This window comes from Neoarius graeffei, chromosome 18 (assembly GCF_027579695.1).
Source record: "Neoarius graeffei isolate fNeoGra1 chromosome 18, fNeoGra1.pri, whole genome shotgun sequence".
NCBI classification, from domain to species: domain Eukaryota; kingdom Metazoa; phylum Chordata; class Actinopteri; order Siluriformes; family Ariidae; genus Neoarius; species Neoarius graeffei.
In genome coordinates, this window is record NC_083586.1 from 66,700,680 (window position 1) to 66,715,423 (window position 14,744).

At 45.8% G+C, this 14,744-nt stretch overlaps 1 protein-coding gene across 1 annotated transcript; it reads right to left on the minus strand.

The window, feature by feature from the left end:
* Positions 1-13,629: 13,629 nt before the first annotated feature.
* ubl5 (ubiquitin like 5) lies at positions 13,630-14,593 on the minus strand. The gene is made up of 3 exons (XM_060899615.1): positions 14,510-14,593; positions 13,902-13,983; positions 13,630-13,717 (listed from the first exon to the last, which is right to left on the minus strand). Exons 2-3 carry the CDS (start codon positions 13,955-13,957, stop codon positions 13,630-13,632), a joined length of 144 nt encoding a protein of 47 aa, XP_060755598.1. The 5' UTR covers positions 13,958-13,983; positions 14,510-14,593.
* Between the last annotated feature and the right edge of the window lie 151 nt (positions 14,594-14,744).

Genomic DNA, 14,744 nt, shown 5'->3' on the forward strand with positions numbered 1-14,744 from the left:
AGAGCAAAATGACAATTATGTGGTGGCAACACTGGACTGGAAGTCTAAAACCCAAGTGTATCACGCCAACTTGCTGAAACAATATTTTGATCAGGCAAAGGTTGAACCTGCTACTGCTTTGGCTACCTCTGTCTGTCCTCTCTCTTGCTTGTCTGTGGCAGGGTCGGCTGGGGAGAATGACAGACGTCCATCCTCGGGTGAGATGACTCCCCCAGCGGTGGCAGCGCTGCAGGAGGTAGAGGTTCGTGAACCTGACGATGCGGTCTTGTTAGGAAGGCTCAAAAATTCTGAGTCATTGGCTAACCTTCCGATGCTGTTTAACCATCTTTCCCCACAACAGTCGTCCGAATTGGAAGCTTTGATAAAGGAATTTCCGTCCTTGTTCTCCAACACCCCCACCCAAACATCTGTGCTTACCCATGACATTGATGTTGGGGACTCTCCCCCCATTAAACAGCGTTTTTACAGGGTTTCCGGGGAAAGACAAAAAATCCTGGAGGGGGGAGTGCAGTATTTGTTGAAACACGACCTGGCTGAGCAGTCGTACTCTAGCTGGGCTTCGCCCTGCATCTTGGTGAACAAACCCGACGGTACCTATCGATTCTGTACGGACTACCGTAAATTAAACGGCGTCACTAAACCTGACTCCTTTCCACTACCACGCGTAGACGACTGCGTTGATCAGATGGGATCTGCCAAGTTCGTAAGCAAGTTTGACCTGCTCAAGGGATATTGGCAGATTCCCTTGACTGCCCGTGCACGAGAAGTCTCCGCGTTTGTTACACCCACAGGTCTCTACGTTTACAAGGTGATGAGTTTTGGATTGCGTAACGCGCCTGCCACCTTCCAGAGATTAATGAATAAAGTTGTCGCACATCTGGAAGGCGTTGCGGTGTTTCTGGATGATGTGGTCCTGTGTAGCGAAACGTGGGAATCACATTTGCATCGCATCCGTCAGCTTTTCACACGGTTGGCCCAAGCCAACCTTACGATCAACCTGGCCAAATGCGAGTTCGCTAAAGCAACGGTTACCTATCTTGGCAAAGTGGTGGGGCAAGGTCTCGTGCGCCCTATTCGCGCCAAAGTCTTGGCTATTGACGCATTTCCACAACCAACTTCAAAAAAGGAACTTATGAGGTTCCTGGGGATGATTGGCTATTACAGAGGGTTTTGCCAAAACTTTTCGTCTATCGTAACACCCCTCACTGATCTGCTCAAAAAGAGCAAACCGTTCATTTGGAGTCCTGCTTGTCAAAACGCTTTTGACAAGATCAAAAGCGTCCTTACCTCTGCGCCACTCCTCGCGGCACCGAAATTGTATGAGCCTTTTAAATTGCAAGTTGACGCGAGCGGGGTAGGCGCTGGAGCTGTTCTACTGCAAGAGGATGATGAGGGTGTTGAAAAACCAGTATGTTACTTTTCGTGTAAATTCAACACTTATCAGTTGCACTACTCCACCATTGAAAAAGAAGCGCTCGCCTTGATTTGGGCCCTTCAACATTTCGATGTGTACCTGGGGGGTAGCGTAAGCCCAATTACGGTCTACTGCGACCACAACCCCCTTACCTTTCTCCACTCCCTCCAAAATCCCAACCAAAGACTAATGCGCTGGTGTATTTTCTTGCAACCTTTCCATCTAAACATCAAACACATCCCAGGGAAAGAGAATGTGGTAGCGGACGCGCTGTCACGCTCTCCAGCCCCATAGATCTACCCACTGTGTTTGTAATGGTGTTATACTGTGTCTTCTATTCCAGGGCCCGGAATTTGAAGGCACTGCTGGGTTGCCACCAGGCCAAGTCGGGTTGGTAATGTAGTATGAAAATGGTGAACATGGATTTGTGACTGTTTTGTGTGAATGCCTTTGGTGTATGGTGTTATATCCCCTTGATATTTGCAACTTAGAAACACTACTAAATGTGGACTAAAGTGGCTTGAGAAAGCAAGAACCAAATACGCTTGTGTTGATTGATAACCATGGTTAGACTGTGAAATGTTTTGAGAATTTAGAAATTGTAAGTGCACTAACTATTTTGTGTTTTCGGAGGGTATTTATTTGCTGGAAACCCATGGGGTTTCTCTTAAAGGGGGAGGTGTGCTTACGAACTTGGCAGATCCCACCTGATCAACGCAGTCGTCTACGCGTGGTAGTGGAAAGGAGTCAGGTTTAGTGACGCCGTTTAATTTACGGTAGTCCGTACAGAATCGATAGGTACCGTCGGGTTTGTTCACCAAGATGCAGGGCGAAGCCCAGCTAGAGTACGACTGCTCAGCCAGGTCGTGTTTCAACAAATACTGCACTCCCCCCTCTAGGATTTTTTGTCTTTCACCAGAAACCCTGTAAAAACATTCTTTTTGGTATTGTGGTGACTCCCCTAGGTCACAACACTCACCAGCCGACTGACCTGGCACGTTTTAATTGTGCGACAGTAATGACGTAAATACCAGCGCGACGGACTAGTGTCCGACAGAGTTTTTTCATTTTACCAATGAGCTCACTGTATAGTCCTATATATAGTAATTCCCTCTATAGGGAGTAGTGAACGAGTGAGCGATTTCAGACAACACAGGGAGCATTGGCAGATGTCGGTCACTTTGATTTCCGCTGTACGTTTTACTTCCGTCCTACGATGTCTCGCACAGGTCTCAACGCATCTCATTTACGGCCATTGCTTTGACATATGGACTGATATATTACAGAGCCTATTTCAAACACTCAGAACTTGCTACAGCAGCGACAAAATAGCGATCAAAAATGCATTCCTATATTTAATAAAGTAAATAATGTTTAATTTTGTGCTGGAAAACAAAATGAACATTCGGACTCAAATGTTTTTGCAATGTTTTGACTCGATAATGTAGAAGTCATGGAAGGATACAATCTGCCAGTGACACGTGATCCTTAAAAATGGTGTACCTGCAAAAGGAACACAAAATATTACCCAAGAACAAACCTCAGAAAAGGAAACGGGTTTAAACACAGAAACGTCACATTCAGTAATCACAACACCTGCTCATTCATCCGATCAGCCAATCACGATGCAGCAGCACAACACACATCATCATACAGATACAGGTCAAGAGCTTCGGTTCATGTTCACACCAGAACGGAGAAAAGCCTGATCTCAGATCTGTTCCTGTCCACGGTGGGCGAGTCTGTAGCCACTGGAGCTCCATACTCCTGATCTTCACTGACAGCAGTGGAACCTGACGTGGTCTCCTGCTGTCCATCTACCCCAAGGTTTGCGGTGTTGTGTCTGCATTATAGTAATTAGTGTCCAGTCATGTTGATGGACAAAGCTGTAAAAATTCTGTCAGTCTTTTTTCATCCATCATTTTCTTCTGCCGATTAAAAACTGAGGCTTTTCTTGCAATGACCGTCTCATCACATCCAATAAACAATACAACCTCAAACACTTCCAAAAATATTGGGATGCTGAATAAAACAAAATAAAAACCCAGAGCGTCAGTGACGCAGTAACTCACACGGCCGCACCAATCACAAAACCGGGGAGTAACTGCTGTACACACTGATTGGATCTTCAAACAAAACAATCAAAAGCCACTGAAAACTCAGCGAGAAGTGATTTTTGTGAACTGTGGACGGATGCCATGTGAGATAAATAAATAAATATTCACTGAGCCTGAGGTGGATAATTGTTTGAGTAGAAATACACGTGATTATTAAAAGGTCCCATGGCATGAAATTTTCACTTTGAGGTTTTTTAACGTTAAAATGAGTTCCTCTGACCTTCTTAAGTCACCCCAGTGGCTAGAAATTTCATAATGTGTAAACCAAACTATGCCCAACATTTGAGAATGGCGCGTCAAAACGGCGCATTGATAAGCTCTTCCCTTTACTACGTCAGCAAGGGAGATGATCCCCACGCCCCCCCTCTGGATTCCCACTCACTGTATGGATTGCCCGCCCAGCTCAAAAGTTGCCACCAAACATGGAAGTTGCGCTGTACATGGATGTGACAACACAGAAAGGAGTCTGTTTTTACTGCCGACGGGAGAGCCCCTGAAGACGCAGTGGCTTAATTTTATTTATTCCAATAATACGCCGTCGAGTCTACCTAAGACGGTGTATGTTTGTTGGAAGCATTTTCCTGATGAATGTTTCCACAACTTGGGACAGTACAGGGCAGGTTTTGCACATCAACTGTCACTGAAGCCTGGGTCCGTACCAAGCATCCCTGCCGCATCAGCCACAAACACCGAACAAGTAAGTGTAGAACTGTTAAGTCGTTTTGCCGTGTTTTAAAATCGGTGCGTTAGCCTTGCAATGGCTACATTAGCTGTGCAGCTAACCGCTTCCTGCAGTTAGCCAGGTACTCTGCGCTACAAAACCAAAAAGCATGCAGCATGCTCTGTTATAATAGCCAATCAAAACAGTTTTTACAAAAGACACCCACATTCTTTTTTTTTTTTTAAATCACTCGTTCATTTTATTTGTTCAGTAAAAACCCAAACATTTGTTGAATTTATTTTATTTCCTCGTGTCGCACCTTAAATGACGTCAGCACGCGGTATTTTTCCCTTCGCGGTTTGTTCCTTCTCTCTCGCCATAGTAAGACACCCACATCCGCTTGTTCTGACCCACTGGAGGTAGCGTCACAGTGCTGTTAGCCAATCAGAGGTAACACGTTTACATGTCATGAATATTAATGATAAGACCCGCCCCCACCCTCTACCCTTCCCCGCCTCCTGCTTCTCATTAGCAAAACGACGCACTGGGAAAAGTGCTGAAATGGGGCTTTCTCCCAGGAGGCTATATCTACGTGCCGAGGGTTCATTTCGAGAAAGGCTGCGGATATAACATCCGGAAACCTCCACGAGCCCGTTTAAAGCATCAACAAACCACCATGCCATGGGACCTTTAAAAAAAAAAAAATCGTATTAAAAAAAAATATTTACTTCAATCTTCAAAATCTTCGTGCAAATGTAATCACTTTGTGGCGCAGACTCGTGTCACTGATCTACGCCGAGTCACAAAAATATTTTGTTTTGTAATCGATAAAATAAAATCCCAATCCCACCTTCCCTTTGAATAGTTTTAAGCCAAACTTCAGAACATCTTTCGTGCTGTTAAGAACAGCATTTTCTTTCATCATCTGTAATTCTTCCTCACTTGCGGTGACGAAGCGACTGGAGCCATTCTGCCAAGTCGCTCGAGGTGATTATCGAGAAATAAATAATCCGAATGTCTCAACCAATCAGAGCACGCGATTTCCTATAAGCAGCGCCGTATTTATACTAAATAACATTCTTACAACCCCGATTCCAAAAAAGTTGGGACAAAGTACAAATTGTAAATAAAAACGGAATGCAATGATGTGGAAGTTTCAAAATTCCATATTTTATTCAGAATAGAACATAGATGGCATATCAAATGTTTAAACTGAGAAAATGTATCATTTAAAGAGAAAAATTAGGTGATTTTAAATTCCATGACAACAACACATCTCAAAAAAGTTGGGACAAGGCCATGTTTCCCACTGTGAGACATCCCCTTTTCTCTTTACAACAGTCTGTAAACGTCTGGGGACTGAGGAGACAAGCTGCTCAAGTTTAGGGATAGGAATGTTAACCCATTCTTGTCTAATGTAGGATTCTAGTTGCTCAACTGTCTTAGGTCTTTTTTGTCATATCTTCCGTTTTATGATGCGCCAAATGTTTTCTATGGGTGAAAGATCTGGACTGCAGGCTGGCCAGTTCAGTACCCGGACCCTTCTTCTACGCAGCCATGATGCTGTAATTGATGCAGTATGTGGTTTGGCATTGTCATGTTGGAAAATGCAAGGTCTTCCCTGAAAGAGACGTCGTCTGGATGGGAGCATATGTTGCTCTAGAACCTGGATATACCTTTCAGCATTGATGGTGTCTTTCCAGATGTGTAAGCTGCCCATGCCACACGCACTAATGCAACCCCATACCATCAGAGATGCAGGCTTCTGAACTGAGCACCGATAACAACTCGGGTCGTCCTTCTCCTCTTTAGTCCGAATGACACGGCGTCCCTGATTTCCATAAAGAACTTCACATTTTGATTCGTCTGACCACAGAACAGTTTTCCACTTTGCCACAGTCCATTTTAAATGAGCCTTGGCCCAGAGAAGACGTCTGCGCTTCTGGATCATGTTTAGATACGGCTTCTTCTTTGAACTATAGAGTTTTAGCTGGCAACGGCGGATGGCACGGTGAATTGTGCTCACAGATAATGTTCTCTGGAAATATTCCTGAGCCCATTTTGTGATTTCCAATACAGAAACATGCCTGTATGTGATGCAGTGCTGTCTAAGGGCCCGAAGATCACGGGCACCCAGTATGGTTTTCCGGCCTTGACCCTTACGCACAGAGATTCTTCCAGATTCTCTGAATCTTTTGATGATATTATGCACTGTAGATGATATGTTCAAACTCTTTGCAATTTTACACTGTTGAACTCCTTTCTGATATTGCTCCACTATTTGTCGGTGCAGAATTAGGGGGATTGGTGATCCTCTTCCCATCTTTACTTCTGAGAGCCGCTGCCACTCCAAGATGCTCTTTTTATACCCAGTCATGTTAATGACCTATTGCCAACTGACCTAATGAGTTGCAATTTGGTCCTCCAGCTGTTCCTTTTTTGTACCTTTAACTTTTCCAGCCTCTTATTGCCCCTGTCCCAACTTTTTTGAGATGTGTTGCTGTCATGAAATTTCAAATGAGCCAATATTTGGCATGAAATTTCAAAATGTCTCACTTTCGACATTTGATATGTTGTCTATGTTCTATTGTGAATACAATATCAGTTTTTGAGATTTGTAAATTATTGCATTCCGTTTTTATTTACAATTTGTACTTTGTCCCAACTTTTTTGGAATCAGAGTTGTAAATTGTTGCACTGTTTGCCCACGCAGTCTTTCACAGAGCGGTGAACCCCGCCCCATCTATACTTCTGAGAGACTCTGCCTCTCTGGGAGGGTCTTTTTATACCCAATCATCTTACTGACCTGTTGACAATTAACCTAATTATTATTATTATTTTTTTTAGCATTACATAACTTTTTCAGTCTTTCGTTGCCCCTGTTTGTCCCAATTTTTCTGAAACGTGTTGCTGACATCAAATTCAAAATGAGCAAATATTTTTCAAAAAACAATAAACTGTCTGAGTTTCAACATTTGATATGTTGTCTTTGTACTATTTTCAATGGAATATTTGATATCGGGCTTCCGTGATTATCTTCAGGTGGAACAGCTGTGTCGTCTGGGTCTGTAGCAGGAGCAGGTTCCACACACTGATGACTTTTTGGAGTTTGTCAAATAAACCTTCACCTGCACAGCCATCATGTCTGATCAAATCTAGAGGATCTGCCCCGTGTGTTAGATGTTTGGGGCAGGAGTATTCAGATTATCCAGATGTTTGAATGAAGTATTGATGCACTGAGGGACGCTGCAGTGATTTGTACACATTAAAGCAGACGCTTCTGCCGCTGGTGCTGAACGAGTGCACGCAGAGGGATTTTCTGCCAGGAATGTGCTGCTCGAATGGATTTGATGTTCCTGTAACTTTGTACCATCAGAGCTTACGCTACTGTTCAAAAGTTTGGGGTCACTCTGAAATGTCCTTATTTTTGAAAGAAAAGCACTGTTCTTTTCAATGAAGATCACTTTAAACTAATCAGAAATCCACTCTATACATTGCTAATGTGGTAAATGACTATTCCAGCTGCAAATGTCTGGTTTTTGGTGCAATATCTCCATAGGTGTATAGAGGCCCATTTCCAGCAACTCTCACTCCAGTGTTCTAATGGTACAATGTGTTTGCTCATTGCCTCAGAAGGCTAATGGATGATTAGAAAACCCTTGTACAATCATGTTAGCACAGCTGAAAACAGTTGAGCTCTTTAGAGAAGCTATAAAACTGACCTTCCTTTGAGCAGATTGAGTTTCTGGAGCATCACATTTGTGGGGTCGATTAAATGCTCAAAATGGCCAGAAAAATGTCTCGACTATATTTTCTATTCATTTTACAACTTATGGTGGGAAATAAAAGTGTGACTTTTCATGGAAAACACAAAATTGTCTGGGCGACCCCAAACTTTTGAACGGTAGTGTATTTGTCTTTATTTATTTATCTTCCATTCAATACTGGCACTTTTGCACAGTTTTTATTTTCATTCATCACAGTTCTTGTTTTTAGCACTATTAATGCACATTCACCTGTACAAAGTGCACACACACACACTATCGTTACATTTTTATCTGTATATTGTATAGTCGGCTTGTTCTTGGTCTCGTCTCGTCTTCTTCCGCTTTATCCGGGACCGGGTCGCGGAGGCAGCAGTCTAAGCAGGGAAGCCCAAACTTCCCTTTCCCCAGACACCTCGGCCAGCTCCTCGGGAAGAACACCGAGGCGTTCCCAGGCCAGCCGAGAGACATAGTCCCTCCAGCGTGTCCTGGGTCTTCCCCGGGGCCTCCTCCCGGGGGGACATGCCTGGAACACCTCCCCAGGGAGGCGTCCAGGAGGCATCCGAAAAAGATGCCCGAGCCACCTCAGCTGATTCCTCTCGATGTGGAGCAGCAGCGGCTCTACTCCGAGCTCCTCCCGAGTGACTGTGCTTCTCACCCTATCTCTAAGGGAGCGCCCAGCCACCCTGCGAAGGAAACTCATTTCGGCCGCTTGTATCCGCGATCTTGTCCTTTCGGTCATTACCCAAAGCTCATGACCATAGGTGAGAGTCGGAACGTAGATCGACCGGTAAATTGAGAGCTTCGCCTTTTGGCTCAGCTCCTTCTTCACCACAACGGACCGGTAAAGCGACCGCATCACTGCGGAGGCTGCACCGATCCGCCTGTCGATCTCACGCTCCATCCTTCCCTCACTCGTGAACAAGATCCCGAGATACTTAAACTCCTCCACTTGAGGCAGAACTTCTCCACCAACCTGGAGAGGGCAAGCCACCCTTTTCCGGTCGAGAACCATGGCCTCGGACTTGGAGGTGCTGATTCTCATCCCAGCCGCTTCACACTCGACTGCAAACCGCCCCAGTGCATGCTGAAGGTCCTGGTTTGAAGAAGCCAACAGGACAACATCATCCGCAAAAAGCAGAGATGAAATCCTGTGGTTCCCAAACAGGATTCCTTCTGGCCCCTGGCTGCGCCTAGAAATTCTGTCCATAAAAATTATGAACAGAACCGGTGACAAAGGGCAGCCCTGCCGGAGTCCAACATGCACTGGGAACAGGTCTGACTTACTGCCGGCAATGCGAACCAGACTCCTGCTCCGTTCGTACAGGGACCGGACAGCCCTTAGCAAAGAGCCCCGAACCCCATACTCCCGAAGCACCCCCCACAGAATACTACGGGGGACACGGTCGAATGCCTTCTCCAGATCCACAAAGCACATGTGGACTGGTTGGGCAAACTCCCATGAACCCTCGAGCACCCTATGAAGGGTATAGAGCTGGTCCAGTGTTCCGCGACCAGGACGAAAACCGCATTGTTCCTCCTGGATCCGAGGTTCGACTATTGGTCGAATTCTCCTCTCCAGTACCCTGGAGTAAACCTTCCCTGGGAGGCTGAGAAGTGTGATTCCCCTATAATTGGGGCCCACTCTCCGGTCCCCTTTCTTAAAAAGAGGGACCACCACCCCAGTCTGCCACTCCAGAGGCACTGTCCCTGACCGCCACGCGATGTTGCAGAGGCGTGTCAACCAAGACAGCCCCACAACATCCAGAGACTTGAGATACTCAGGGCGGATCTCATCCACCCCCGGTGCCTTGCCACCGAGGAGCTTGCAAACCACCTCAGTGACTTCGGCTTGGGTAATGGACGAGTCCACCTCTGAGTCATCAGCCTCAGTCTCCTCAGTGGAAGACATGACGGTGGGATTGAGGAGATCCTCAAAGTATTCCTTCCACCGCCCGACAATGTCCCCAGTCGAGGTCAACAGCTCCCCACCCGCACTGTAAACAGTGTTGGCAGAGTACTGCTTCCCCCTCCTGAGGCGCCGGACGGTTTGCCAGAATTTCTTCGAGGCCGACCGATAGTCCTTCTCCATGGCCTCCCCGAACTCCTCCCAGTTCCGAGTTTTTGCTTCCGCAACTGCCCGAGCTGCAGCACGCCTGGCCTGCCGATACCCGTCAGCTGCCTCGGGAGTCCTGGAGGTTAACATGGCCCGATAGGACTCCTTCTTCAGCTTGATGGCATCCCTTACTTCTGGTGTCCACCACCGGGTTCGGGGATTGCCGCCACGACAGGCACCGGAGACCTTGCGGCCACAGCTCCGAACAGCTGCATCCACAATGGAGGTAGAGAACATGGTCCACTCAGACTCAATGTCCCCCGCCTCCCTCGGAAGCTGGGAAAAGCTCTCCCGGAGGTGGGAGTTAAAGACCTCCCCGACAGAGTGCTCGGCCAGACGTTCCCAGCAGACCCTCACCATACGTTTGGGCCTGCCAGGTCTGTCCAGCTTCCTCCTCCGCCAGCGGATCCAACTCACCACCAGGTGGTGATCAGTTGACAGCTCAGCCCCTCTCTTCACCCGAGTGTCCAAGACATAGGGCCGGAGATCAGATGAAACGACTACAAAGTCTATCATTGACCTCCGACCTAAGGTGTCCTGGTGCCACGTGCACTTATGGACACCCCTATGCTCGAACATGGTGTTCGTTATGGACAAACCGTGACTAGCACAGAAGTCCAATAACAAAACACCACTCGGGTTCAGATCGGGGAGGCCGTTCCTCCCAACCACGCCCCTCCAGGTGTCACTGTCATCTCCCACGTGAGCATTGAAGTCCCCCAGTAACACAATGGAGTCCCCAGTCTGAGCACTCCTCAGTACCTCTCCCAGGGACTCCAAGAAGGCCGGATACTCTATACTGCTATTTGGGCCATAGGCACAAACAACAGCAAGAGCCCTCTCCCCAATCCGAAGGCGCAGCGAGGCGACCCTCTCGTTCACTGGGGTAAACTCCAACACATGGCGGCTGAGCTGGGGAGCTATAAGCAAGCCCACACCAGCCCGCCGCCGCTCACCACGGGCGACTCCAGAGAAGTGGAGAGTCCAGCCCCTCTCGAGGAGCTGGGTTCCAGAGCCCAAGCTGTGCGTGGAGGTGAGCCCGACTATCTCTAGCCGGTACCTCTCAACCTCCCGCACAAGCTCAGGCTCTTTCCCCCCCAGCGAAGTGACATTCCATGTCCCAACAGCCAGCCGCTGTGTCCGGGGATCAGGTCGTCGAGGCCCCTGCCTTCGACTGCCACCCAATCCACATTGCTTGTTCTTGGAATTTTTTTAATTCTATGTTGTACACTGTCTATTTTTTTTTTTTTACTGCTGTTACATAACAGTTTTCCAGCCTGGGATCAACCAGACTTGTACTACTCGAGTCCGACTCACGCTCTAATTTTAAGAACTGGTGACTTGACTTGGACTTGATCACTGATGACTCGGACTCGTGCATTAACTGCATTTGGACTCGTAAATTGGAGATGAGGACTCAGATTTTTCTTTCTTTTTTGTAACATGCCATAATAATTTGGCATAAGATATTTATATCTACATTAATTTTTTGTACTAATTTCGTGTAAGCGTGTCACACCTGCGTGTCTTGGCGCGTGCATCAGATAGACTCACAGGCGCCCCGGACAGCGCTGAGCGGACTCTCTCTCGCGCGCGCCATAAACAATTTGCACCTGCACAGGATTAAGGCACAATCAGCACACCGATATAAAAACTGTGAAAAAACACTTTGCGAAGTATTGAGTTGTGTTGCTGACACATTACTGAGCCTTATTTCCTTGTTTGGTTTCCTGATCCCTGATTTCCTGTTTCTCGTCTTTGATTCTGCCGAGTCTACGATAGCCTGTTTGTGCCTCGCTCGACCGATCGCCTGTTTCACCGTTTTACGATTTTTCCTGCCGTTCTGGATTGTTTACCGTCTTCACTTGTATTAATAAACACAGCTTCTGCACTTCCATCCGTCTCCCAACCATCTCTGACAGAATACTTTGCACTCCCTGATAAAGAGAAGCACATTCACCTGTTCATACGCCATGTTCAGGAACAAACTAATGTTAATGGGGCTGAAACAGACACCGTCACATGGTGCGGGTGGAGCGTTGGACTCGGACTCGACTCGGAATTTTCTTTAATAACTTGGACTTGAACACTGGAGACTCGAGACTGGACTCGAGGTTTAGTGACTCGACTACAACACTGGGATCAATACAGTAAATCTATCTACGACAGAAGACGAATGCCTTTTTTTGTATCCGTCAAAATGATGGACGGAATTCAGATTTCCATCAGTTCTTTTACATTTTGGTAACTGATGGGAATTTCTCACTCGCCTTTCTCCTCTCTGCTCTCATCAACGAGAAGTTTCTGCAGAACTGCTCCTCACTGGATGGGTTTGGTTTTTTCTTACACCAAACTCCAGACACTGCTGCGTCTGACGCCAGCAAACACGACTGAAATCACCGAGATCACATTTGTCCCTTTACTGATATTTGATGTGAACAGTGACTGAAGCTCTTCACCTGCATTACGTTAGAATCTGAATGAGAATCGGTTTTAGTACCAAGTCTGATCTCACATTCAAAGACTTTGCTTTGGTGGCTGGTACTTGGACAGTTAAGATAGAAGAATTTAGCAAAGACAAAAAGTCATTATATAAATAGAATAAAAAAGTAGAAGAATCTGAAATATACGAATTTGAAAAGTGGACATATTTAAGGGGAATGTGTATGGGTTGTTTTAAAGTCAAAGCTGTATAGTATGTCCCGGAATCTGCAAAAAAAAAAAACGATCACGGGGTGAAGATGGAGAAGAGACATGATAAGTGTGTGAGAGGACGAGAATGTGTGTAATGGGTTAAATAAATAGCTGAGCTGTACGGCATGAGCCAGAATTTGCAATAAAAGTTCACAGAATGAAGATGACCATGAAATGTGCAAAATCGCAGTTCAGAGACGAAGTGCATTAATGTCACAGATTGGAAGTGAGAGTTTAGAGTCAGTGGGGTGTGTGCGTGTGTCTCTGACCTTATTGATGAGGCAGCTACAATGGGGAAAAAGCTGGCCTCATGGTGTGAGGTTTTGGTTTTAATGGACCGCAACCTCCTACCAGAGGCGAGTGATTAAAAAAAAAAAAAAAAAAAAAAAAAAGTACGTGCGCAGGGTGAGAGGGGTCGGCCACAATCCTTTCTGCTCTCCTCAGGGTCCTGGACTCGTACAGGTCCTGAAGAGACAGAAGGCTGTAGCCGATCGTCCTCTCAGCAGAGCAAATGATGCGCTGCAGTCTGCCCTCATCCCTGGCAGCAGCATACCAGATGGTGATGGATTCAATGATAGTGATGGAGCACTTTTACACCACTGTCTCTGGCAGATCAAACTTCTTCAGCTACTGCAGGAAGAACATCCTCTTGGTGAGAGAGAGAGCAGATATTCGTCTCCCACTTAAAGTCCTGAGTGATTATACTGTCCAGGAAGCGGAAATACTTCACTGGGGAGTTAGACACGGTGATTGAGGAGGGTATGGCAGAGCGCCTCCGGAAGCTGATTTTATGTGTTTTACTGCTGCAACATGATTGGCTGATGAAATAACTGTACTAACGAGGAGTGGTCTGTGCGTGTGTCTCACCATTTCTTTAGGACGATTTTGTCCCACCTGGTTCCCGTCTGAGCAGCGATGAGTTTCTTCAGATCTCCAATTGTGTCATCAGGACTGCGCGCGCACACACTGTTAAGGCTCACATACACAGTGCTACACACACACACTTCATCTTTAGATGAGGAACTGATGTGCAATTAGGATTTAATCAGTAAAAATCTAAAATGGTGGACGTAATTAAACAATATTTAGATCACGTTACAAAAGCAAGCTTTTATTAACTGATTTGAAAGGATACTTGCATTTGACTCGGACCTTTTTGCCCAGTCGATCGTTACACACAACCTCAATCATCTCTACACTGCTGTCCTGTCCTGTCTCTTACACACACACACAGACAGACAGACCTAGTAAAGGAAGTGTGGAGGAAGGAGTCTCCACTGTCAATGCTGTTTATAGCTTCTATAATAGAACTGACAACAGGAAGTAACTTGTAAATATCACACAGTGCATCCTAAATCACATGACCACTGAAGACCCAGATGTGATTAATGAAGTTAATTGCACTTTAATATAAACACAATCACAATGAAAACACTGCAGATCTGCATCTTTTTCCTTATCTCTCTCTCTCAGGCACATAAACAGTGTGTTTAGTGATGTAGTAATCACCACAGTTCTCTCCTGAAGTGTGTGAGATCCAAATTAAACTGCATTACACGATTATTATTATTATTATATTAGCTTTCAGCTGCACTTCCTGTTATGTTAAACGGCGTCACACGCCACGCCTGAACTCATCACTCATTAAATCAACGTGTTTAAACATATACATTAAGGCGTGTTTATATTAAAGCAGAAACTTTCACCAAAAAATAATAATAATTTTAAAATAAACATACTCACGTTTCGAAACGCTTTGCCGTAAAGGAGTCCGTCTTGTAAAGAAAACGAATGAAATCTCTAAACCAATCAAATAGCAAGAAATGCAGATTGACGTTCAGAACGAGCCAATAGAATGACAGATATCCGCAGTCGTGGGCGGGACTATTGCTGCTGTCGTCAAACGTTTTCAAATGTCGTAATAAGGGGTAAGAAGTGAGTGAAAAAATAATCAGCGTGTGTAAAATAAAATAAAATA

Coding starts and splice junctions, on each gene's coding strand:
- ubl5 (XM_060899615.1), bottom strand. CDS start 13,957: ATGATTGAGGTTGTGTGTAACGATCGACTGGGCAAAAAGGTCCGAGTC. Junction 13,718..13,901: donor AAGGTCCGAGTCAAATGCAA/GTATCCTTTCAA, acceptor GTGCGCGCGCAG/TCCTGATGACACAATTGGAG.